General features: G+C 42.2%; 1 protein-coding gene across 7 annotated transcripts in view; it reads left to right on the plus strand.

The window, feature by feature from the left end:
* ncor2 (nuclear receptor corepressor 2) overlaps positions 1-25,654 on the plus strand; it is a 101,585-nt gene that overhangs the window by 57,268 nt on the left and 18,663 nt on the right. For 2 of the 7 annotated variants that reach the window (XM_059336321.1, XM_059336322.1), the window contains exons 11-28: positions 19-112; positions 2,811-2,989; positions 3,687-3,741; positions 3,835-3,933; positions 6,406-6,542; positions 9,647-9,807; positions 11,368-11,430; positions 17,066-17,208; positions 17,650-17,806; positions 18,483-18,912; positions 20,361-20,481; positions 20,996-21,260; positions 22,165-22,212; positions 23,320-23,484; positions 23,646-23,782; positions 24,011-24,110; positions 24,245-24,355; positions 25,319-25,422. In XM_059336321.1, coding sequence (XP_059192304.1) covers positions 19-112; positions 2,811-2,989; positions 3,687-3,741; positions 3,835-3,933; positions 6,406-6,542; positions 9,647-9,807; positions 11,368-11,430; positions 17,066-17,208; positions 17,650-17,806; positions 18,483-18,912; positions 20,361-20,481; positions 20,996-21,260; positions 22,165-22,212; positions 23,320-23,484; positions 23,646-23,782; positions 24,011-24,110; positions 24,245-24,355; positions 25,319-25,422 — 2,569 coding nt within the window. The remainder of the gene's footprint in view (positions 1-18; positions 113-2,810; positions 2,990-3,686; positions 3,742-3,834; positions 3,934-6,405; positions 6,543-9,646; positions 9,808-11,367; positions 11,431-17,065; positions 17,209-17,649; positions 17,807-18,482; positions 18,913-20,360; positions 20,482-20,995; positions 21,261-22,164; positions 22,213-23,319; positions 23,485-23,645; positions 23,783-24,010; positions 24,111-24,244; positions 24,356-25,318; positions 25,423-25,654) is intronic. The other 5 variants (XM_059336323.1, XM_059336328.1, XM_059336325.1 and 2 more) reach the window with 4 other exon arrangements.

The raw sequence follows: 25,654 nt of genomic DNA on the forward strand, positions 1-25,654 counted from the left end.
GTATTTTTCCTTTTGTAGCCGTGTTGGGCAGAGAGGAGGGGGGCTGACCTCGTCTGCAGCTCGCAGCGAACATGAGGTCTCCGAGATCATTGATGGAATATCAGAGCATGAGGTAAGCTTCTCTGTTAAATATGGCTTGCCCCTCCACTTCCTCTTCTGCACATTTAGGGTGTATTCACACCATCACACTCTTAAAGTTCAGGCTGTTATGGTGGCCAGACATCTGGTTGTCAGATTGTGTTGAGTGTCTTTCACACATGAAACCAGCTACCAGGAATGAACCCCAAAGCCTCTGAGGTGGTGGGTGAGAACTTTATATAGAAAAAAAATGCTCACTCAATTTGTGTGACATGCAAAGATAAATGTACTTTAGTAAATAGAGCAATAAAAGGGAATTTTTACTTAATTATTTAATGATTAATCAACTAATTATATTAAAGTGCTGTAAAGCGTGTACAAAAAAAGTTGAGAAGCTGTAAAATGTAAATAAAACAAATTATAAGGCATTAAATTAAGTATATATTTACAAAAAAACAGTTTGAGCCTTAAATATCTTTTCTTTGTACTGTATTCAATTGATTATAGGTCACAAAGGATTTCTAAGGGGTGCGTTGGAGCCGGGTTCGAATCCGGCCTGAGCTCCCTTTACCGCATGTCCTCCCCTCTGTCACCCCCTTTCTATCTGTCTCTCGCTTTCAATAAAGCATGTAAAATGCCCAAAAAAACCCCAAAGGATTTCTAAGTCATAGCCTTCTGTTTTTATGTTTTTCACAGTATCAACTTTTTTGCAATAAGTTTCTGTATCCAAGCAAAATTAAATAGACCAGGTCTCTATAAAATTAGCAATTTTTGGCTTTCTCATACAAAAACATGTGTATATATATATATACGATAATATTATCATGAATATTATTTAATTGCAGTACATAGTAATAAAGATAACAGGAACATAATAACAACACGATAAGCTTGTAGGAATGTGACTGAAGCCTCGTTAAATCACTGCGACATAGTTTTGTTTCGGAGGCATATGCCACTGGGTATTGGCATGTAATCCAGCTGTTGTACAGATGCTATGGTATGCCTCTGGAATATTTGTGGTAGCAAAGACAGCAGGGATAGCCAAAGCTAAATACTAGCCCTTTAAGGCTACCACAGCCCAGCAGCAAGCACAGCGGCACAGCTGCTTTCAATTGAAAGGCTCCCAGAACTTTGATAGTTTCTGGTGGTTTTTATGGCCTGTCTCTTTTTTTACAGTCTCAACTCATTTCTTTTTCCTCCATTTATAACATGCGCAGTCGACAAGTAGCGTCAGCTGTTGGAACAACAGTAATTGTTGTCTGTGTACTTGTTCACTGCTTAATAGTTCTATGTTGAAGCTAATCTTCAAGGCAGAGAATGGGAAACGTCAGCATGGGATGCAAAATCACAACCATGTAATAAGCTCTCAGATTTATCTACTTTTGGAAAAGTTACTGTATCAAACGTGTCAGTCTTGTTGGGGAAATCGTTTTTATCAATTGTTTTAGCCCACTGAAACAAATTAGATTACAAACAATATTGGCTTGACTTGACTTTAAACATACCAGCCACATTCATGCTGTTTGGGCTGACACAGTTGCAGGAGTTACATTCCAAAAATTCAAAAACTCATAGATCACACATTTTATGTCCAGGTGAAACCAAATATGGGTGCCTGACCCAGCTTACATGCTTAAAATATTTTCAATTAAAACAGTTTATCCAATTGTACTCTCAAAAGGATTACAAAGATGGATGTCTTGCAGATCATGGATATAAAAAGTCTATACAGTAGATTTGATAGGTGTCTCATAACCCTTTTCGACCAAAGCAGTTCCAGAGCTGGTTCGGAGCCGGTGCTGGTACCGGTTCGCAGATGGTTCAACTTGGTACCAGCTCAGAACCAGTTTGCTTTTCCACAGGCTCTAGAGCCTCGTTATTACGTCACTATTAACGTTTGTATACGGCAGAGTCCATCAGCGATTTACTAAGTTACTCCTGGCTTTGTAAGCCTACATTGGCAACCAAACACAACATGTACACCACATTTGATCTACTCACTTTGATCGCTATGGATGGCGATTACACTCGTATTAATACTGAACGTAAGATGTTAATGTTGGGCTTTGTTGTAAGCTAGCGCTAGCCTGTATCAATCACATTGCAGTTGAACAAATCAAATGAATGACTGATGCACTTTTTAGTTGGTCTCTCTTAACGGCACCAAGTTGGTCTTGTTGTCATGATAATCCTGCTCCCAGCCCCTGATGTAATCAGTTCGCAGTTCAAGACCAGCAAAGAGTTGGTGGAATAAGCAAAGAACCGGTTTGCTATAGGCTTGGTCGAAAAGGGGTATCAGTGTTAAGGATAAGTGGTGGAGGACCATAATCTGAGAAGACATTGTCTAATAACATCCACTCACACATCAGACCTGTTCCTCTCACGTCAACCTCGACCCACCAAACTGAGCAGTGTGTCCAAAAAGGTTGTCTTGTCTCATCTTACGATACCACCTTTCCTCTACTCCCCTCCCCCTCATGACATCAGACATTATCTAATTAAGATTTTGTAATTCAAGAGTGTCTTAGTCTGTTGATTTAAAAAAAGAAAACATCCTAAACTTCCTCTCTTGTCTTCTAAAATCTTGAAGATAGGGCAGGTTTCATAAAGAGCATGTCAATATAAGCACCATGTTGTCAGGTAGTTTCCCTCTTGAGACCAACCCACTCACTCCAGCATGTTGGTTTCTGTGTGTATGTCTGTGCGTGTGTGGCATTTGTGTACTTTAGAACACGGAGAAGCAAATGCGGCAGCTTGCGGTAATCCCTCCCATGCTGTTTGACGCTGAACAGCAACGCATCAAGTTCATCAACATGAATGGACTGATGGATGACCCCATGAAGGTGTACAAGGACCGGCAGGTTATGAACATGTGGAGCGAGCAGGAGAAGGACACTTTCAGAGAGAAGTAAGCACAACACTTCAGTGAAGTCATTTCTTTCTTTGAACGGAAAAAGATCTATCTCTTTCTTTATTTCCTAGCAGTTAGATTTGGTTTTTATTGGTCAAATATGCACCTAAAAATGTTTTTGGCCTGTAACAATTTGGTATTGCGCACCCATATTTCAATTTAAAAGAACAGAGAAAACAGTATTTCAAGTGTAAACAAAAGTGCTCAAAAGCTTCTTTTTAAGCAACATCATTTAGTATGTGTTGTACACCCCGTGAAATATATGTGACTGATAAAGGGTCAGTAAGTTGTTGGAAAGGAAGTGAATCTTCCTCTTTCGTGAGAAATGAGAGGAGGCGTTTCAAGCTGCCAAATCGAATCAAACCCACACAGTAAAATCGGTGACTTTGAAGCTCTTCCTTCTGCATGTGGGTAGACTTTTGTTTATTTTTCTAATAACTTTGATCTAAAATATAAGATGTTAGTGATAGTGATTGTCTAGTGTAATTTCTTAGATGCCAAAAAAATTAATTTAATTTAGGGTTAATGCAATAGATGTACTGTACCTCAGATCTGAGTACCTCTGTGTCAGCGCTGACGTCACCTCCTCCTTGTGTTTTTCCGTTTTTATTTCTCTTGGAGTTGTTCAGAAAATGCCAGTGATTTTGGCTCATTTAGTAAGCAGGTCGTTCAAGTTTTTTTCCTGCTCCCACAGGTTCATCCAGCACCCCAAAAATTTTGGTCTGATTGCGTCTTTCCTGGAGAGAAAGGTATTATTTTTTTGTGTGTTTTTCTGGCTGATTCAGTCTTCTCAGGAAATGACTGTTGGAAAAATTAAAAAAAATGTTCCTTTCATGTTTCAGACGGTCGCGGAGTGTGTGCTCTTTTACTACCTGACCAAAAAGAATGAAAACTATAAGAACATAGTGCGGAGGAACTACAGACGCCGAGGAAGGAGCCAGGTATTCTGACTTTTCAAGCTAATAGTTCAAAAAGATACTTTACATCAAGGCCCAATCAACACAATAAGCTTTAAAGGCTGGAAAGTCTGAGGAGCATCACTACATCTTTTTAAAGAAGTTTCCTTTTGCTATTGCTAGGCAACCAAGAAGTCAGCTGCAGTGACTTAGCTAACTAATACCATTTGCTAGTTGGTGAAAAACTTGTTTTCCATTTCAGTCATTACCCTCTAGGCCTGATGGCATTTTCTGTTGTCAAACAAGTTTGCCAGGAACAACCACCACTAACTTTCCCCTATTTATCTTTCGTACAGTGAATTTAAGACTTGCCTCAGATTTTAGCCAGTTGGACAGCAGAGACATTTTTTTAATGTGGAAAATGTGAATATATTTTTACTTTGTGCGTGCAGGACACCCATTCTCACTCTGCTATGCTAAGTTATTTTAAGATGGGCAAGTCTTTATTTTGAGATACTACATTATTTGAAGTTCTATGCCATTATTTTGAGATACTAAGTCATTTTTAAGATGATATGTCATTATGTTGTGATATTAAGTTGTAATTTTGCAATAATTAGTCATTATAGTGACACAGTAAGTTTTTCTTTTTTCACATTGGTTCAAAAGGATTTAAACTCTTTGAAAACTACTGAAGATGGAGCATTGTATTGCTTCAAATGTGTCCTCTGTGCTTTGCCTTAATCTCACTACGAGCACTAGAGTTATGGTGATGATTTTACAGAACAGTGGGGTTGTCCACACCACAGAGCTCCTGTGATGAAGAGTTCAGAAAATCTCTAAAGGTCACACAGTTGTGCTGATCAAGTGCCACAATTTGCTCAACCCCATCTTGTCAGCACTATTTCCATACTGCCACTCTTTTTTAAACACAGGTAATTTCTATTGCTAATGAGCTCCCCGTTATTACTTAGTCTCAGATCAGGTGTTAGCTGTTAAACTTCATGGTGGCAGGTGCTAAGGAAATGGCACATTAATTTACTGGCGACCTTTTCCTGCGGGTACGACGATGGTGTCTCCTCATCTCTCCTGGAGAAACCTCCGCTCATTACCCGGCGGTTTGCTCCACATCTCTTGAGTAGCAGCTAGAGCTAATAGCTTGCAGTCACAGAGGGAGGTAGCTAAGGAGGAGGAACAAAAAGTGCAGAGCTATATGTCAGAATGACTGCAAACACTAGTAGAGATTATATGTTTGGGTAGTGGAGAGATGGAGGGGATAAGTAATGGCTTAATGTAAATGTTAATGTGTTTCCGGCCTTACTGAGGCTTTTTTCCCCCATAGTGGTGTAGTGGAGTGGCTGCTCTGTCATCTTCTTAAGCTACACCTTCTGTAGGCCTGGCTCTGGATCAGCTTGGGGCACATTTGGACACTGCTAACAGATCTCTATAATTCAGGTGGATAGAGATTATTAGGCTGATGATGTGTCTGAGGGAAGGAAAAAAAAAAGTCTGAGCAGAACATTACGCTCAGTTGCCATTAAGTCGTATTGAATTATAGATCTTATTTGTTTTCTGCCTATGTTCATTTCAAAGGGAGGGAGAGGACATTTGTGATACTGTGCAAATGCGGATAAAGGTAGCTGCTGAGAAAGAGAGGAGCATTTTGATCTTGCTCTTCTCCCTGCCATCGTGCTCCCTCTTTTTCATGGATTCTCTCCCTCCTTTCATTTTCTGGCCCTCTCTCTACTTTTCTGTCTCAATTTGTGTCCTTTTTATGTTTCCTTGCCAGGAGCCACAAGCAGTGTGCCTTTTTATAAAGCAGATATGTAATAAAAAGATCCACAGTTTATATTCTTTGGATGAGGATTAGCCCAAAAGCTGAAATACATCAAATAAACCAGAAGTTCTGATTAGTTTAAACACGCTTGCTTGGTTAGTATTAAGCTGTGTTTTGGTCTGACTGCATGTCTTTACTAATCTGAACTCTAACCCTAAAAGCCCAGACAGACAGGAAATTGGTAAGGAAGTGGTTCTGGGTGCTCAAAGAGCATATTTGGGAACTTTCGAATCCTGTTTTGTTTTGTCTATGCAGAAAATGAACTGATTTTTTAAGGTTAGTAACTATTCTGTACTTCAAGTGAAATAAAGTCTTCTGAAAGGTCAAAGACGGATATTATTTTATGTTTGATGGTGCGGTATGTTGTTATCTCATCAAAGAACCTGCCAGACATCATACTGTCTGCAGCTGTGTGCCAAATGTGTCTGTCTGAATAATGTTTGAGATATCAGATCTGTCACAGGAAGTGCCTCCTCACTCACTGTTTGCAAACAAGCAGAAAACGGTTGTGGTACTGACTTGTATTTATAGACGAGTATTGGCTCGGATCTGCTGAAGTGAAACCATCACTTGTTGGTTACAGGATAGGTGAGGGTGTCTGTTGGAAAGTTTGTGTGTCAAAATATCTGAGATAACCTTTGTTACAGAGTGCTTTGTTGTTTCCGTCTTTGCTGTTGCAGCACGGCCAGCAGCAGCAGCAACAGCAGCAACAAGTGCAACGCGGCAGCCAGGAAGAGAAGGAGAAGGAGGAAAAAGAGAAGGAAGGAGAGAGGGATGAAGAAAAAAATGAAGCCGAAGACAAGGAAGATGGAATGAAGTGAGTTGCTTTTTATAACTGGCCACACCTTCCTGCTGGATTCATCTCATTGGCATAAAACACTTTGTATTTTTAAGTCTAAACACCGTGCTGCAAAGATGACTTAACTCACTGATTCACTTGAAAAGCATGCTGACAGGACAGAGTGAGAGGGAAAGATGCAGCTGAGTGAAAACATTTCCGCCACATTGTATGGGCTTGACCTCTACAGCTGCAACAATCTCACTTTCCCCCCATTCTCCAACACATAATTTTAGAATTGTTCCAGGCCGGCTTCAGCAAATGGAGTAGGAGTAAGTTTTGGCTAAAGGGAATGGATCTGGCAATCCAATCATTCTGTAACCCTTGAGCTCTCACTCACTCACCTCCAGCCAGACTTTCCACCTACAGCAAATTCAACCGTCCATTTGTTCTCACTATTAAAACAGCTGTTTTTTCTGTTTATGCGTCTCACCTTCCCGATAGGATGCCAAGTGTCATTTTTAACAATTCTGTGGTTATTTTGTTAGTCTGGGTTTTATTTTGGTGGGGAAAATCAGCAGTATGATCAACCTAGCTGTAAATTTGTAATGTCTGTATGTGAGGAGCAGTGTGTATATGTATGTGTGTTGGTGGGTGGGCGGGTGGATGAAGCAGGAGGAGAGGGCGTTTTCAGGCTCAGTGCCAGCAAAGGATGCAAAACAACAGATGGAATATTACTGCTTTCTGGCGTCTGAAAATTAATCAATGAATACAACAGCCTAAGTCTGCATCATGCCTTAAATTGGATAAGAAGTCGATGTAGCTAGTGACACGTCACACATTGGTTTGTGGGCTACTGTTTTGCAGTATGGATGTATGAAGAACTGGATACAGCACTGCTGCTTTTTTCCCAGTGCCCACCCCTCGGCATTGCAATGGAAAATCCCCCTGCACCCCGAAAAGCATTTGCCCATAGAGCACCATTGTAAGAGAGATGTCTGTGAAACTGTAACTGCAAACAAATTAATTGATTACTCTTTATAATATAATTCTCTATGAAGTTCCACAAATATTTGGTTTAATATCTGTAAAATATCACCATGTAAATGGAACTCCTGGGTGGAGCCAGCAGGAGAAACACTTTGCCCATATTCAGTGGACCAAATTACTTAGAAGTGAACCCGAAAGATAAAAAACTATTTTGTATTTGTCCTATGCGCGATGCAAGTAATTCTTGGTTCGGTAACCAGATCATATAATACATGTATTTTGTAGCCTTGAGGTTGGGATATTGGCCGCCAGCATGTTGGTTCCAGATCAGTCATAAGGGAGTCACACCCTTAAGCTTATCCTGCTTTATCGTCTTTTTTTTAAGGCAATTTATTAAGTGAGAAATGTGGTAATTTTCTCATAGACTGCAATTCAATTATGTAGTTGCCCCTTGCTGGTCATTAGAAATAATGTAGTTTTAAGGCAGTCCGGCCTTAAACCTGCATCAGTCTCACTTTTCAGGATAAAGTGGCTTGCATGCACTATATCATGATGCCAGCTAAGGCTGCACACTACAGTAATCTCAAGTAATAGCAGGTCATATTTATTAGCAGTTGTGTCGGACCAGAAGATGATGATGAGGCATTGCCTACTGCCTGCCTGCTCTGAGATGAGGCCAGGGGACTCCATGACTCCCAGCACACCCTGCTGCCTGCCTGTCCCTGGCACAGCTGGCTCGCCTATATTTAGAGCGCCACCGGCTCCCCTCAACAAGATTAATGGTGCTGGGGGAAGATGAATGGAGGTGCAGTGGGTTCAAACTCAGTGGCTGTCTCCTGGCATGCCACTGTGCTGACACTCGATAAATTATCTTGGAGAAAAAGAACGAACGAATGAAAAAGCAGTGTCTGTGTACACATTTTGTCTTTCAAGTTTGTGTTTTGGTCTGCAGCATTATGTGGTCACCTGCCCTCATGCAGACAAACATGTCTGTGCCCAGGTTTGTGGCACTAAAGCCAGTACCCCACAAGGGACATGATGGTGATGGACATAGGTTTGTATTAAATCTTTTGGACTGACTGAATTGCAGCGTGTCCCATATTTGTGTCTCAGAACAGATTGTATTAATAGTATTCCAAAAATTGAGACCCTCCTAAAGTTTTTTTTCTGACAATGAATGAGAACAGTACTATATATGTTTTAGGATTTTTCATGATATCCAACAATCTACTTTGCTAGCCTGAAAGTATAATAGCCATGGCATATGTTGTGTTGCTAACTCTAGCTGCTAGTTGCTAGCTCTTTTCTTCAGCACATTGAGCCTCATTCACAAACCGTTCTTAAGAACAAATTTGTTCTTAAGTCCTGCTTACGAAGATTTTACGAAGGTTGTGGCATTCATGAATTTTTTTCTTATCCTCCGAACACTCAGGAGTACTCTTAAGCACATTTCAGTGCTGACATGTTGGCATGGTTTTGTTGTCTTCTTTTGTTAAGTTCAATAAAATACATTACAGTGGCATTTCCGTCATATTTATGTATTTATTTATTTGTTTTTTTTTTCATTTTTCATTTTAATTAAATTAAATGTGCCCATGCTTTAACATGAATCAAGTAAATTGGAAATCATGCCATCAATTAGTGATACCACACATTCAAGGACAGTTTGATTTCACAGAAGTGTGATTAACTGTACATTGTGTTGTTTAAGTGTTCCCTTTATTTTTTTGAGCAGTGTATATACAGTCATGGAAAAAATTATTAGAACATCGTTTTCTTCTATTTCTTGTTCATTTTAATGCATCCACTGCACGCGTAACTGCCTCCCAGGCAGAATACATGCATGTTGTTCACAGTTTGTGCGCACACCTTTATATTCAACATATGAGCAAAGACGGTATACATTCTATCATAATGTATTATTGTTTTATTATTATGATTGAAAGATTTACATCCCTTGCCCCAGGTTTGTTGGTTTTGTCAGTTTTCAACCAAGGCAGTGACAAATAATACAAAGGCAGCCCTTAGAGTTAATAGACAGGGAAACCCTGTGTATATAGGGCTTTGACTCCTTTATCACTGACCCATCTTGTGCACACCTTCAAACAGCCTGTGAATCTCTTGCTGACTGGATTGACATTTCTCAAACACAGGGACGACACCTCTGGAGAAGATGCAGAGGACAAAGAGCCCACTGTGGCTTTCAAGGGTCGACGCACAGCCAACAGCCAGGGGCGCCGCAAGGGTCGCGTCACTCGCTCAATGACCAGTGAAGCTGAGGAGACCACCACGCCGCCACTCAACAATGAGCTCGGTCAGTCTCAGCTCCAATGCTGCTCCTCTGTTCAGTGTTATTTTAACATTTTAAAGAACCAGTAAAATGAAAAATACATTTTCTCAGTTTTAATCCTGTGTCACTGTGTTTATTGTTGATTCCTGTCTCTTGATATATGTCAAAAGATCTGTATCAAAGTATTTTTACATCATCATCTCGGCCGTTTCCTGTAAAATAGTGTTAGATTACTCATCCTTCACACAGCTTTCAAAATTCTTCCAAAACAAATGGCGGCCAACAGGTGAGGGACCCTCTTGTTACTGTTACATCTCTTAAATATTCAGTTTTACTAGAAAATGTCACAGTACTAAAGATGCTCCAACTTCTGTTGACTTGGACTTTAAATAAAGTGAGTATTTGTAATTGGAAATGGCAGTGTAGGTCAACATTATGGATACAATTGTTATTAAACCATTGTAATAATACTGATGAACTAACACACATAACAAAAAAACTTTATTTCATATTCATCATAATATTCATCATGTGATTGCTAACCTTACATACACTGTGATAATAAAATGGATCAAATAAATTATCCAGGACAATTCCAAATCCAGGAATTTTACACCCGACAGGAGCAATTTAACAACAGTTGGGAGTTTTTAGATAAGTATTTCACTACCATCATGCAGGATTTACTTTGTCACCTTTGATCTAGTTGTGGTCTCCTGTCCCACACCACAAGAGTGCACTGTTGATCCTTTTGTCTACATTCACTTCTTCACATTCAGTCTTGCACTCACTTTTTGCCTTACTGACACTCATAAACGGCATAATAAGAAATCAAAATCCTGAAGAATTGTGCCTGCATGAGATATGTAGTTTAAAACCCATCTGTTCGCAAAAGACAAGTAGTATTTAAGGACAAAATATTCAGTGTGTCAGCAGTGTCCCCCCGCTTAGCTCTTTGTTTCTTCGCAGATGGTAAGTCAGCCGTGCACACACTAACACTCTCGCTGCAGGCTATCAGGGATTTTTGATGTTTCAGCAGTTGTGTGTATATGCTGCAGTCACTCCTGCAGCACAGGTTTAGTCACAGGGAATCCCCAGGTGACTTGGGCTGAAGGGGCTCTCATCAGCAGCCCCCCCCCCCTCCTCTGCCACTGTTTATTCCCCTGCTGGCAGCAGTGTGAGCTGGCCCCACAGTGCCCTTCACAGGTCCATATAGAGGACACAGAGGCACAGGCTCCCACTCCGTTGTCTGCCAGGCAGGGCCAGGGTCGGCCTGGCTTATGGGCTGTTCAGGGAAAGAAGCCAGTTGTTATGTCTATAATCATTAACTGACTTCTCTCCTTGGATTTCCTGCTTCCTCCATCTAAAACAAACAGTCCCTAGCGACCCACGCTGCAGTGCCTCACTGGCAAGCAGCACAAGCTACCCTGCCCCCCACCCTCTTATTCTTTTTTTCTTCTCTAATTTCTCTCTCTCCTTCCTTTCCTCTTGTCAGTCACTCCCTAACTGACTTTGTGACAACTGCCCACTCCCCCCCTCCTCCCGCCTTCTCTAACTTGGTGGTTCTCTATTTTTTTTTAACAGCGAATCTGGAAATGAATGAGAGCTCTCGCTGGACTGAAGAAGAGATGGAAACTGCCAAAAAAGGTAATACAGAGTAAACCTTTTCGTCTCCCTGTGAAGTGTAACTTATTTCCAGTTGCTGTGCATTTTAATAGAGTTGCCAGAGGTAAGAACACTAGCAGCAGTTCAAGCACTTTTTTTTCGAAAGCACAGACAAGTGATGCGGCTGTGACTTCCTGTTAGTGAGGCAGCAACTGCCACGTGCTGCGAGGCTGTGTCTATGCGTGTATGTGTCAGTCTGCCTGGACTGGGTCTGTTGCTCTTTGGAGCCGTTTCCCTCGTCTCTCTGGGTCAAGGCAGCCTCTCTTTTTATCAAGCAGGCTGTAAAGTCTGCATCTTATCAGCAAGCCCCTGCAAATGCAGCAGTCATTAACTGACCTGTTTATTGTCTCTGACTGAAGATTATCCAGAGGCCAATGGCTGATTCACAGAGGTCGCTGACATTGTGCCCATTTTCCTTTTGACAGTTTGACAGTGTTTGTTGCATGCAGCCAATGAGTCTCAGTTGCTGATAGAATGAGCTCCTCACTTTCAGTGTTTTTTTTAAATGCGTACTACTCTTTGGATAGGGATTCCCCACTGATCTTTTACACTAGATTGACGGTCTGATGTGTTTGGGTATTTTTAAAAAAAAAGGTGATGGCTGTTGAAAACAGTAATGTAAATATTTATAACTATCTCAACGTTCGACTCCTTACATTGCTAAAAGTCAGCCTCAGCTGTGTATTTAAATGCATTTTTTTATAGATGATTTTTTTTTTTTTTTTTGGTCTTAAGTGACTTTGTACTAGAGCCCGACCAATATATTGGTCTGATGATTTTTAGCATATGTTGTCCTACCATAGATATATCATTACCTATCAAGACGTGTGATTTCTGATGCGTGTCAATATGAAAACTCTTTTCACAGAACAGGTAATGCAGAAAATGATACTGGGATATTTAGAAATGATTTATAAGTTACTTAAAAGGTCACCAATGAACTGAAAATCTGTATTTTATTTATACATTTTCTCAGTTTTCATCTCTAGAATTAGTTATCATATGCATGTATAATGTTAAAATTCTTCAATCTAAATCATTTATTTAAGAAATAAACAGCCTTCTGAGTAGCTTTGCATAGTCCTATCGGTGCAAAGTGAGTGCACAATCATCATAGAAAAATTCTGTTTTCATTTCTGCTCAAACGGCTGCCATATCAGTAGTCTTTGAGTTTTTCCCCTTAAAATTAGTATCAGTCTTAAAATTCTCATATCGGCCGAGCTCTACTTAGTACCATCTTTGAAATGTCAAGTCCTACTTTCTGCACTTGACTCAACACAATTTCATTGCAAAGCGGCTGCTTTGTGGTACATTATGCGTCATCGCGATTTGTGTGACTCTCAGTTCTGCTTATGACTAACTTAACCTGGACTTCCTTGTAATCAACATTAGATGAAGTGCTTCTTGCAAGCAGCTAGCAGCCGCCTGAGTATGATAATGAAACCACATTTGGTCATCACTTATCGCATTTGTCTCATGCTGTGTGTCGTCTCCTGCAATTTGTTGGTTTGCTTATGCCTGCGAGTTTGTGGGTTAAGGGGTTATTTTGCGATAACTGGCACTGGCCTGGCTTGAACACAGTCCTGTGTAGTAATCCTGGTTAATGTCTTCAGTTCCATTCTCCTGCAGTGGGATTAGTGGGGCTCTCCATCCCAGAGGATTAGCCTGGCAGCTTGGTGGGAGCAGGGCTTCTATGAAGGGCTTATGTAACCACAACCACAGAGCCCTAGCTACAGTCCTGAGGGCCGAAGAGGAGGAGCTGCTTTTGCCGTTCTTCATCAGTTCTAACAACCACCCCCACACCTGCCAAAAGGGATTCCCCTTCCAAGAACACAGGCACTCCAAGATCATAACCTCCACCCCCCTCGTTTCCTCATAGTATTGAATAATCTTGTCAAGGTGCTCTCCCTTGCAGGTGCTTGACATGTATATGCTTTAAAGAGGCCTAGGTGTCCTGATGCTAATGTGTTTATCCCCTTGAGCTAAACAGATCTGAATAATGACATTTATAGTGCCTGGCAGGACACTCGGCTCGGCATTCCAGCATGGCAGCACCAGCCAGTGCTGCCTTCGAGGATGCCACACTTGGAGATAGATCACTCTTGTCTTCGCTGCTCATAAAGGCTGTACCTCATACAGGGGACACCCAGTGTTTGTAAAGCCTCTCTCTTAAACCCACCAATTCTGCCCGCCTGTGTGTGTGTGTGTGTGTGTGTGTGTGTGTGCGCGCGCGCAAGATATGTGTAGAGAAAAGGTTGTGTCTGTGTGCACTCGGTCCAAGCTGTGTGTGTTTGCATGTGCACCCTTCTTGGCTGCCGTTTATGTAAGTGCACTAATCTGGCAGGCTTTGCTTGGGTGCAGGCAGGCAGGCAGCTGGATAATGGCCCCTGCTCTGCGTGCTGGAAGAACGCATTTAAAGGAGCAGCAGGTACAGAATGGCATATTATTTTTTCTTGTCTTTCTCCTCCGCTGTTGCTCTATCTCCGTCTCTCGTTCTGTCCGTCTACCTCGGTCGGGAGATGGCAGCGGCCCAGATTGGCAAGAGCTGTGGAAGATTTGGCAAGCGCCTCTTTCCCCCACTCACTTTGTCTCTCCCCTCACTCTGTGTTGTTATAGACTGGAGAGAGGTCACATTCAAGATGAAAAGCAGGTCAGTCAGGAAAAATGTGAAAGCCTTTATGCTTTCTCATGGTATCAACATCAACTCCCCCTCCTCTTCTCGCTTTGCTTCTCTCCACTTCTGTATCCTTTCCTTTTCTCCATTGTCTCTCTAGCTCAGTAGCTCAGCTCTCTCTCTATATCTTTCCTCTCTCTCTGGGCTGCTCTCTGTTTACTCTTGGACTGCCTGAGTGTGTGTTTGCGTCTGTGTGCTAGAGTATTAACAAGAGAGACAGAGGGAGAGAGAGAGAGAGAGAGAGAGAGAGAGAGAGAGAGAGAGAGAGAGAGAGAGAGAGAGAGAGAGAGAGAGAGAGAGAGAGAGGGTTCGAGTGAGTGTGTACTCACTCATGCGATTGTGTGTGTGTGTGTGTGTGTGTGTGTGCGTGCCGTGGTGCCTGCTGGCAGACTGAGGTAGGGGGAGGGACGGACCGACTGAGAGAGGGAGGGAGGGAAAAAAGAGAGATAGAGGAGAGATCAGATGAGGGGAGAGAGAGGCTGAGCACATAGCACCGCCCCACAGTCCCACTTTCCTGTGGAAGTCTTCCCAGACGACCGCCATTGGGGAGAGAGACACGGCAGAGAAGAACAGACCAGCAACTTACCGAAGCACAGGGAGGACAGAGTGAGAGGAAAAAAAGGAGGGGAGAGGCCAGGAGCATGTGCTGTTTTGGAGCATGTCAACCTGACACCGGCTCAAGTATCAAGCCAGCTGGCAGGAAGAGCGCAGAGTCTGAGCTGTTTTCATCTCCTCTGCTCTGGATCGGAAGGCCCAGCCCTGAAGAGCTTCCCGGCTGGCCCTCTGGAGATCAGACCGTCTGATACTGTTATCCACTGCGGGGCCACGGGACGGCGGCTGGAGTGACAGGCATGTGACAGACAGGAACAACCACTTTCTGGCTGCACCAGGTGTTGATTGGACTTTTTCTGGGAGGAGCTTATGGGAATACAGTGTCCTGATTGGCTGTGAGCTCACCACCTGCTTCAGTATCGCTGCTTCTGATTGGATGTTTGTTCCATGTGTGTTGCTCCAGCAACTTAGGCCCAGAGCTGCTTAGGATTGTGCTTTGTGTGCTTGCATATTACGGAATAAACTGGATGTAGCTCGAGGTCATAACAAAGTGACCTTTGACTTTCAGTAAATGAATGGTTATTGCCTAAGGTTCTTTGGGTGCAGCAAAGTGTTTACTGCTCGTGTGACATTGTGCCACTGTTTGTGTCTTTGTTTGACTGAGCACGTGTGTGTTTGTGTGTGTGTACTCTGGGAGGGTGTCTGACTTGTATGGCAGTCTGACCCCCCTGCCCCCCTCTCGTGAGACGGCTGTAAAAGGTTAATAGGTGTCAGCCATGTGTCTTAGTCCTCTTGGAGCGAGTCAGGCGGGTCGGTCTTCTTTGATTCCTCAGAGTAGCTTTCCTAGCAATGCCTTTTAGTGGCAGCGATGAATATTTCAGCTGAAAAACCTCTTCCACTTTAACACTTGACAGGTTGTAGGTGCGCAGCAGCTTTTAGACGCCAGCAGCTCAGACTTGAAGATCACCTTTGCTTGTTATGGTCGTTCTTTTTATACTGGCATTAATAAATTCTCAGCATGACAGTGAAGATTATACATCTCTTCACATCTCTTACAGCTTTTCCTGCCCTTTCCTGCAAGTGTTTTCTTTAATCAGTAGATATGTGTGACAGAGGTAGTGTTTTCTGGATGCTTAATCTTATTTTGGATGACTTGTTTGTATCTTCATATCTATATACAGTCTTGTGAATAATACCCTGGAAGTTAAACTTGTAAACAACTATTAGACCAGTTTTTATTGTAGTTACTATGTATTAATAGCATTATTCAATAGAGTGTTGATATCAGAGTCAGTCTGATATGAGAGTTGAAATGACAGGGCTGTAAACAGCTGTCCTTTCCTCTCCTTTGGCTCTGACTTGTGCTTGTTGTCCTACTGCCTCCATTAAAGCGATGAGATGCAGAGACCTCTGAACCCATGTCCAAGGTTATTCCAGGAGGTGTTGGCTCTGTGCCTGTTAATAACACCCCACCACCCCCACCCCCACCCCCACCCCCACCCCCCTCCTCACAACCCTTTGAGAGGCTGTCCTGTTGCCAGGACCTGTCAGGCTGGCACAGGAAACAAGTGGGTGGTGTAAGCTAAGCCTCTTACAACACACACTGTTAATGAGCTGCCTTTAGCTAACAGCAGACTCTTAGGGGTGGGGGGGTGGGGGGGGCACGGAGCAAATTCTACGCTATGTCTTTCTCACTCACTTGCACTTACACACTGACTGCTCTCTACGTCTCTTCTTTTAGCACACACGCACTGAACGGTTGTGTGTGCGTGTGTGTTTCATGACAGGTTGATCTATCACAGCTCTCGCCCAGCGGGTGCCTGTAGACTCTTGTGTAAGGCACAAATCGTGTGGTTGACTGAGTAAAGGACCAGGGTTTCTTGGAACTGGGTCACATCAAAGTCAGTCAGAATATGACACAGAGTGACCCCAGTTGGGAGAGCTGGTGATGTAATTTGTATGACTGTTCAGCCACCACACCACCTCCCTCTTACTCCTTCACTCAGTATCTCTCTCTCCTTAGGAAGCATCAATCCACTATGCTGCATTGTGAACTAAACTCTCAGGCTGTGCTACAGTTTTGACAGCTGAATAGAGATGGATGTTAATGACTATTGACTTACCATAGAGAGACTTCCATATTGTGCACTTGTGGTTGGATATATTGATTATGGCATATAAACCAAAATAACCGTTACATTTACAATCTTTACAACAAGTGCACTTTGCGCAGCAGCTTGCAACATTTTTTTTTTACAACTGCATTGAGAATATCATTTGATATGGAGTAGAGGCATACGGTAGTCATGCAAGGCTACATATCCATCATGTCTGGCTGTCTTTGTTCCTGTCCTATCCTAATCCCTCTGCTTGTCCATCTGTTAATTCCAGGCCTTCTCCAGTATGGTAGGAATTGGTCAGCCATCGCCAAGATGGTGGGGTCCAAAACTGTGTCACAGTGCAAGAACTTCTACTTCAACTACAAGAAAAGGCAGAAACTGGATGAGATTCTGCAGCAGCATAAAATGAAATCGGTAGGGACAGTTTTGTGGGTCATATTTGCTCCATTCATGCTTTTTGTGCACAACCAAGATAAAATGACCCGTTTTCACTGCATGGTACAGCTCTGTGCAATACTTGCTGAATCCTTTTATTGGCAACAATTAAATTGCACAGCATAGCTTTGCTGGCTGCAAAAGATTTTTTCAAATCTGGGTTGAGCAAAAAGTTAAATTGTGATCACTATTAACAGTAGTTTGCATATTTAGAAATTATCTGGATAATCAGTGGTCTGCAATGCTTAAAATCCAACTCAGAACTTCAAACCGAGGTGATATTAAAACAAGTACAAGGTCTTAAAACAAAAAAAAGAGCAAGCAGAGTTGACTGGGGCCACGCCGTACCATACAGTGGAAATGCAGCATAAGATTTGTTCCTGGTACAGATTTTTCTTCCCCTTGGCTGTTTTTATTTAGTGTGGGTTTGTTTTGACCCAGGAGAAGGAGCGAAAGGCCCGCCGTAAGGGCAAAGCCCTGCAGAATGAGACCAGTGCCCAGTATACTGCAGAGGAGGAGGAGATGGAGGGATCGGGAGCTAGTGGAAATGAAGAAGAGGCCCCTGAAGATGGAGAAGGTACACCACTTCCACACCAATTATATGCTAATTTCCAGCGGAAAACAATAGTTCTATTTAATCTCCATTTATCAGCTGAGGATATTATCCTTTTAAAAAACAGATTACTATTTTCTTTCAGTAAAAATAAGTTTTACGAAAAAGTTCTGCAGCAGCTTTAGATGATGTAAGATAATTAGAATCTTGCCTTTTTGCTGTGAATCTTTTTTTTTTTTTTTTGGTTAAATGTAGAGCAAAGTTAAGCAATATGAATGTCTTTTCAGATAGACACACATATACAATTCAATGCAATCCAGTACTGGCTATATTGTATATGGCCAGTATTACTGTACTCTTATTGCTAATAAGATATGGGTGTATATATTGTAATGTTACAATGTGTCAATGTTCATGTAAATGCATCCTGAAAATCCTGCTGTAGTTTGTTGATGGAAGTAGACTACACTACCATGTGCCGATGCCCCAAGGGGATTTCGTCCATCAACCCAATTGGTTTTGTGTTCCTCCTTATTGTATAGTGAAACATGATTAGGTAGGAGACTGGCACTGTGAAGAATCTGGTTTAGCAGGAAAAGATGGGGAAAATATGAAAGAAAAAAGGACAAAGGGATATAACATGATTTACAAAAGTCTTGTCTTCTGATCTGTGTTTCCTTTTGTCCTCTGTCCCTGCCAGGTGGAGCCAACAACAGCTCTGACACAGAGAGCTTGCCCTCGCCACACTCATCGGAGGACAGCAAGGCTAAGGAGGAAGGCTCAAACAGGTCAAAGGCCAGCTCCACCGCCGGGGACAAGGAGGCGGGTGGGTCAGACTCGGGCCAGGCCGGGGAAGAAAAACCTCCGGTAAAGGAAGATGCAGAGTCAGCAATTAAGCAGGAGATAAAGACTGAGACAGGGGAGCCCAACAAAGAGCAGCTGCAGCCAACAGCATCCAGCGATGCCATAGATAAAAAACCTCCCACTGCAGAGATGGAGGAAGTCAAAAGCTCCACAAAGAGCTCCAAGAAGGACCATGGGCCCAAAACAGGTTCCCATGGGGACAGCGACTCTAGTGCCACTTGCAGCGCTGATGAAGTGGAGGAGACAGACAACACAGACAAGAACAGGTAAGAGATATAGTATATTAAAAGGGACATGAATCACCATCTTTTTAAGTTTCAATATAACATACTTTCTCTTTCCTGTTTTGTTTTATCAATGACATCATTGGGCCTGCTTGAGATTATTAGTGTCAAAGGGCTTCTGGTTTTTGAGCTGTGGTTTACTAGGTGTCCTATTTCGCTGGTCTACCACAGCAGACATCAGAAAAAATAAAGCAGCGAGGGTTTTGAAGTGTTATTAGTTGCCTAGCTACACTGTACAGCAGGGAAGTCTTATTTGGCAAGCCACTTGTGTGTACACCACAGGTTGCTCTTTTCTACTAACCAGATATTTAATTGGTACTTTGTATGAATGAGAATATATATTTACCTTATATATATTTATATATGTGTGTCTCTGAATGAGGCCACAAGAAATGGGTGTCAAAGTGCGTGGGAGGAGTGATTAGTCTTGTTTGCTCGGTATTTGTTCAATTTTTTCCATGACAGCAGACTGCATGTACTGGCAGAGCCGGAGGAAAAGCTGCCCTCTCTGCCAAAGCAAACAATGGGAGTGAGTGTATGAGAGTGTGAGTGTGTGTGCATGCGTGCGTGTGTGTGTACACAGTTTTGTGTTGTTGTGCATCAAAGTGTGTGTCCGTCTGTGATTCAGAGTATATTGTGTGCTTTCGACAGATGTGTGAGCCATGGATATGGATTTTTACTTGCAGTTTGTTTCCACAATCTCAGGCTCTGTCAACACACATAATAATCTGTTCTCTATTTTCCTTCACTTTACTGTAACTGTAACACTTAAACCAGCCAAAATGACACAGGGTCAGTTTAAAGGAAATTCCAGACATTTACTATGTCTGCTGTTCTGTTGCAGAAGAGATATCTGTCTCACAGTATGGGGGATGAGAGCAGGCAATGCCCAGAGAAGACATACACAGGACGACTTGTTTACTTCATGAAAACAGTACAAACAACATACCGATTTAAAGAGCAAAATAATATACATCGCCTCATGGATAAAAACTTGCAGTGCATGGCGCACAGCTGACTTGTGTGCTTGCAACTCTTATTGATCTTCTCATAGTGTCTAAAAAAACCCAAAATGTGTCTCTGTGTGCAGCTGCTTCTGCTCCATCAAATGAGCCCTGTAGCTGTTCAGGAACTGGGAAGCAGCAATCATTTCGTAATAATTCCTTTAGAATTTGACTTTTGTAACTGGTTCTCGATGCCTAACCCTAGGTTAGCATTCCTGCTTTTGCAACCGTTTGAATACTTAAATGTGTTGTGTAGCTGGCGAGGATTTGTGAACATGCCTGTGTTGCCTGTAGGAATGGGTAGGCAGGCATGTAGGATGGAAGCACAATCGGAACCTCTGCCCTCTTTTGAGGGTTTTTTTTTTCCTGTATTAAAACAAAAAATCTCATCCAAACTAACTTCTTTCTGTCTCTGTTTGCATGTAGAATGACTTCTCCACGGCCAAGTCTACTGAACTACACACACGACGGGGTCATATCCTCCCCACTGCCGAAGCCCATGGACCTGAAACAGCTCAAACAGAGAGCTGCTGCTATACCACCTATTGTGAGTGACTAGTTGTGTGTCTCATTATGTGTATTTTTCATTTGTTCCCTCATACATCACACAGCAGTTAGGTTGAGAGCATATCAGTTTTTCCAGTGTTGGAAAGTGTCTTTAACCCAGGTAGTTTTTTGTAACAGAAAACTGATTTGCCCAGCTCTCTCTCTTACATACACACACACAGTCTTCCATCACAGTGGTATCAATGCTACCCATGTCTCTCTGCTTACATAGATAGAGATAACAGTATAGCAGGTGGAATTGTTAAGTCATATTTGTATAAAATAAGCCAGCCAGATGGAAGATGATGGAATAGATTGCTTTGTGGAGAAGAAATTAGGCCCCAGGCATCAGGGAAACTTTAGCTTCCCTAGAAATAAGAGATGTTTATTAGCTATCATGTTTATCAGATACTGAATTTGGCTAGCCATATGTCAAATGCCAAGTAGGTGTGGGCTTTGTGTTATGCATGTGGTGTGATTGTAACTTTTTTCTTCTTGTCCCATCCTGTGTGTAGATGCCAGAAGCTTCCATGCAAGGCAGTCAGCGAAGCGGAGGTGGCAAGGCAGTTCTTCCCCCACATGCCCTGGCATTGTACCAGCAACAGATCACAATGGCTCACGGGGAGTCCTCTCAGGAGGTCAAAATGCAGCAGCAGCAGCTTTCAGGCCAGCCAGGCAAACAGCAGCCTTACAGCTTGCAGGCAGACCGAGAAAGGGAGACTCATCGCAGCAGCAGTCCTCGTATGCGCCCGCGCAGCCCCTCCGCTGGTGACAAGGATGGTACGCACAACTCCATCATGACAAAGAAAGCTACCTTTTGTTTCTTATACACTCAAGTAGCTGATAAATCTGTTAAGTCACATCAGAGCTTCACCAGTCAGTTCGTTTTTAAAGAAGTACAGGATGTAAGATGCTAAAGTTACAAATATAGGAACCCCTCTCTCAATATCCAGCATTTTCTTTTTCCCATGCCTTATTTTTCTTTTGTATGATCCCTAATATCACTCTGCTGTGGCTGTATGCATGTGTGTAGCATTGCTAAAGTTGTCAGTTTTAAAATGAAGAATATATGGAATCATGAAGAAAATCTGCGCAATGAGTTAATAATGAATCATGAAATGTTAAAAAGGAGGTTAATGACAGTGTCGCATATTATGCAGTTTTAGTAGCATTTGATCTAGTTTTACTTAGTTGGTCCTTGCTACGTGCTCTAACCTTGAGTGTGTGTTCTCTGGTGTTTAGGGTATTCAAGTGTTTCTGGGACACTCATGGAGAGAGAACTGATAAATGATCTGGTATTGCTATTGACCCAGAAGGGAATATAGTCTAGTTCAGTGCACTTACTGTGAGCTTGTGGAATGTGAATCTGTGAGAGCACAGTGTAAGATTTTTAGCAACAGTCCAGACAAAGACAGGTCTTTTATAACCAACTGGGCACAGCAGCTGTGAACTCTAACTCACAGCAACCACTTTTTCATGCATTTTTAGGAAAGAAAAAGGCTTAAAAAGCTCATTATACCGTGCCTGACACAGAAGCAGGTGTAGAAATATTTACAAGCTACATAAAAAAAGGTCACGCCATGTCGTAATAGTGCTAAAGTGTTTATGTAGTTAGTGCATGTTTTTGTGTGAGAGAGAAATCTGTGAGGATGCGATGATCTGTGGTGTGTTTGTGTCCCTTCAGAGCTGGAAGGAAACGAGAGGTGGTTACTGACCCTCCTGCAGGGATTAAGTAGGTTTAACCCTTGCCACACCATTCCCTCTTTAATTACACCTTAACCACACTGCAGGGTGATCACCTCCTCTGTTGGATTTTACTGTGTGTACTAGGGCTGGGCGATATGGCTCATAAATAATCTCTTTTGGGCTATGCCGTCATATACGAAATATTTGGATATTTACTATAACATAACTGTTTGATTTAACCCTTTGATGGGCGTGATCATGCAGTATGACTGTTCTAGTGGACTTCAGACCTGATTGTGTCTGAATGACACTTTGATGTGGTGTATTGTGTTTTTGAAGTCCGATTAGTCTTCAGAAATGTATTCGTTATTTTTAAATTTGGCTAATTAGTCACACAATCACTACAGTTTGTAGGCCATAGGTTTTAAAATTATTCCATACATCGTATTATGTAATATCTGTTGATTGATTTTTGATTTATTATTGACAGACTGACTTATTGAATGAATGTGAATCCTGTTTACTGGAAAGTTGCTTTTATTTTCTAATCAGTTCTAACACTTTCTTACCATAATGCCTATCGATACACGTACCGCAAAACAATGTGGGGGCTAGTCTGACCGTCTTTTTCGTAGTGGAGGTTGGCTTGATGGCACCGGGTGGTGTTTTAAGTGATAGGACCAATTTGTGGTACTGCTCTTCTGAAACTGAACCACAAGATAGACCCAATGTTATTTTTTTCAGGATTCAATTCAGGAATTGCACATTTAACTGCTGGTATGATTGATCTATTTTGAGAAAAGGAAAGCAAATATCCTGGCCGAGTTTTAATGTAAAATTTCGATAGAACTTTGTGGTCTTCAGCCTAATCCCTAATGATAGTTGAGTATATCGGACCTATTTAAATGATCGCCCACCCCTAGTGTGTACTTTACAGTAAATATTAGCAGAGGCTTGTGTATTTTGGCGTATTAATTCAGTGGTGATATCACCCTGGCTGGGAGGTGGCGTGAGGGGTTTTATGTTTTCAAAGACAACAATGACATTGGTGTTGATGTTGTTGACAGCAGTGAGCTGCGGCTGAAGGTCAGGATTAGTGGAGGTCTAGCTGAGTGCTGTGCTTCGGTCCTCACTCTCTGTGTTTTGCTTGCAGAAAAGTCCCGGTCTTTCTCTCCGCACGGTGAAGCCAAGAAGCAGACACTGGGCCCTGATGACTTGAGATCATCAAACTTGGGTCGACCAGTTCTCTCCCCCTACCCCATGTCCCCACGAGACATGGCCAAGATCAGTCACGACCAACACCTTCTCCACTTCAACTGTGAGTCCTCTTCTCTGTCCTGCCCGGCATGTATATACTTAACAAGCCTTGGTTGTTATATGTATTGTATCTTGTATTAACTATAAACCAAATCTCCACTTCCCCCTCTGCCAAAACTCAAATAGTCAAATCTCAATCTCATAATCTCTCCTGTTTTCCAGCGTTCCAGCAAACAGGCCACCCCTCCCTCCCTAATCTGCCACAGGACAGTGGGAGGCTGGCAGCAGTGAGGCCCCTCACAATGCCAGAGCCTCCACCGCTCATTTCCTCCACCAAGCCAGGAGGCTCCATCACACAGGTATAACCTGGAGCTTTTACTTAGTCATAGTTGGCTCACAGAAACCACAGAATTGAAAATTATTATTATTTTTGTATGATTTTGGTAGCACAGTTGCTGCATAAAATGTGGTTATAATGGATAAAAAAAATAAATCTGAAAAGCGTATTTCTACGCTACAGCAATGGCACTGTGTATAAATATATATATTATATTATCACCATTATGACCAAATACTTGTTTGATCAGGGCACCCCAGTGCAGTTGCACAGCCCAGCTCATGGGTTGGACCACGGGAAGATGACCCCCACACAGATGGGGTTGTCATGGATGGATCAGAGGAAAGTGGGTGAGTAAAATTGTGTGCAGGGACTGGTGCACTTATATTTTCTTTCCTGTAAGTTGCCATCTACTTGTGATGCATCACCATAGACATGTTGTCCTAATTACTGCCTCTCACCCAAACCCTTGTTTATGATACAGGAGGTCCTTTCCCCGTGATAAAGCAGGAGCAGTTGTCCCCTCGGAGCTCGTCCTCTCAGGCAGACAACATGTCAACCCAAGGCTCCCCTCATGATGGTTCTGCTGGACGTGGTAAGTGGCTCACCTTGTCTTCTCTTTTAATTGATTTCCAAGAACAGTAAACTGGTATTGGTGCTTTGTTTCTTTATCTTTCCCTGTCCTGTGTAGTGCATATCATTGCATCTCAGAAACACAAATTTTCTCCAGGTTTTATTGCATCACATATTTATTTTAAACTGATTACATTTTTGCCATCAATAAAGATGCCATACACCCTGGAATAACAAAGTCAAATCATGAGTTTTCCCACATGTTTCCTTCAGCACTGTCATGCTGAAAAGATTAACCTCCTCAGCATGACAGTGACCTGAGGCACACAGCAAGGACCACACTGGAGTGACTTTGGGACAAGTCTCCAAATGCGCTTGAGTGGCCTGGGCTAAACATAAATCTCAATTAAAAAATCGGTCGGGAGTTGAATTCACTGAAGCACATCTAATCTGACAAAGCTCAAGAGGATGTGAAGAAGGGGACAAACTGCCCAGATCCCCGAGTACCAAGCTAATAGATACAATGTCATCATGATTCAAAGCTGTAATTACTGCCAGTGGTGCCTCAAGACAGTTTTCCCAACAGTATACAATGCAGCATTTGCTGCTTGTAAACTGAAGAGTAAATTTCAATGTTGATTACTAACAGTAAGTGAGGATTCCTGCATAGTATGCCTTTAATAAAGCCATGCATTCACTCTTCAGTTCAATGTTGATTACTAACAGTAAGTGAGGATTCCTGCATAGTATGCCTTTAATAAAGCCATGCATTCACTCTTCAGTTGAAACAGGGTTATGACTGTAAATTAGAATTGTAAATAATACTGTGTAAATATATTTAACATATAACAACCTGAAGCCATGCTCAAATACTTCTTGGTCGACCTTGTATAACTATAAAAAAAACTAATAATTTTTGCAATCTCAATTCCTAATAAACTTCAACTACTCTTAATACTGTTTTTCTTTCTTACCATCTTCACAGGTTCTATTCCAGCTGTTCAGGGGGGTAGCATCACTAAGGGCATCCCAGGGACCAGAATGCACCCAGATTCCTCAGTCTCCTACCGAGGGGGCTCCATTACTCAGGTGAGCTCAGACCAGCAAAGTACTGTGAGTCTAGATCATCATCGTTTCTGATGGAAAACTGACATAATATGAAGATAAGCCCCTACCACTATGTTTTTACTCTCGCTGTAAAAGAATGTCCCCTATGTGCAGTTTGTTATCGCTGTGTCGGGTGTGGCAATCCTGATGTAAGCACGTTATGAGTATTCTGCTGACAGCGTTCAAATTCTAGTAGTGCATTACGACAGATAAC

Source organism: Centropristis striata, chromosome 7 (assembly GCF_030273125.1).
Source record: "Centropristis striata isolate RG_2023a ecotype Rhode Island chromosome 7, C.striata_1.0, whole genome shotgun sequence".
Lineage (NCBI taxonomy): Eukaryota > Metazoa > Chordata > Actinopteri > Perciformes > Serranidae > Centropristis > Centropristis striata.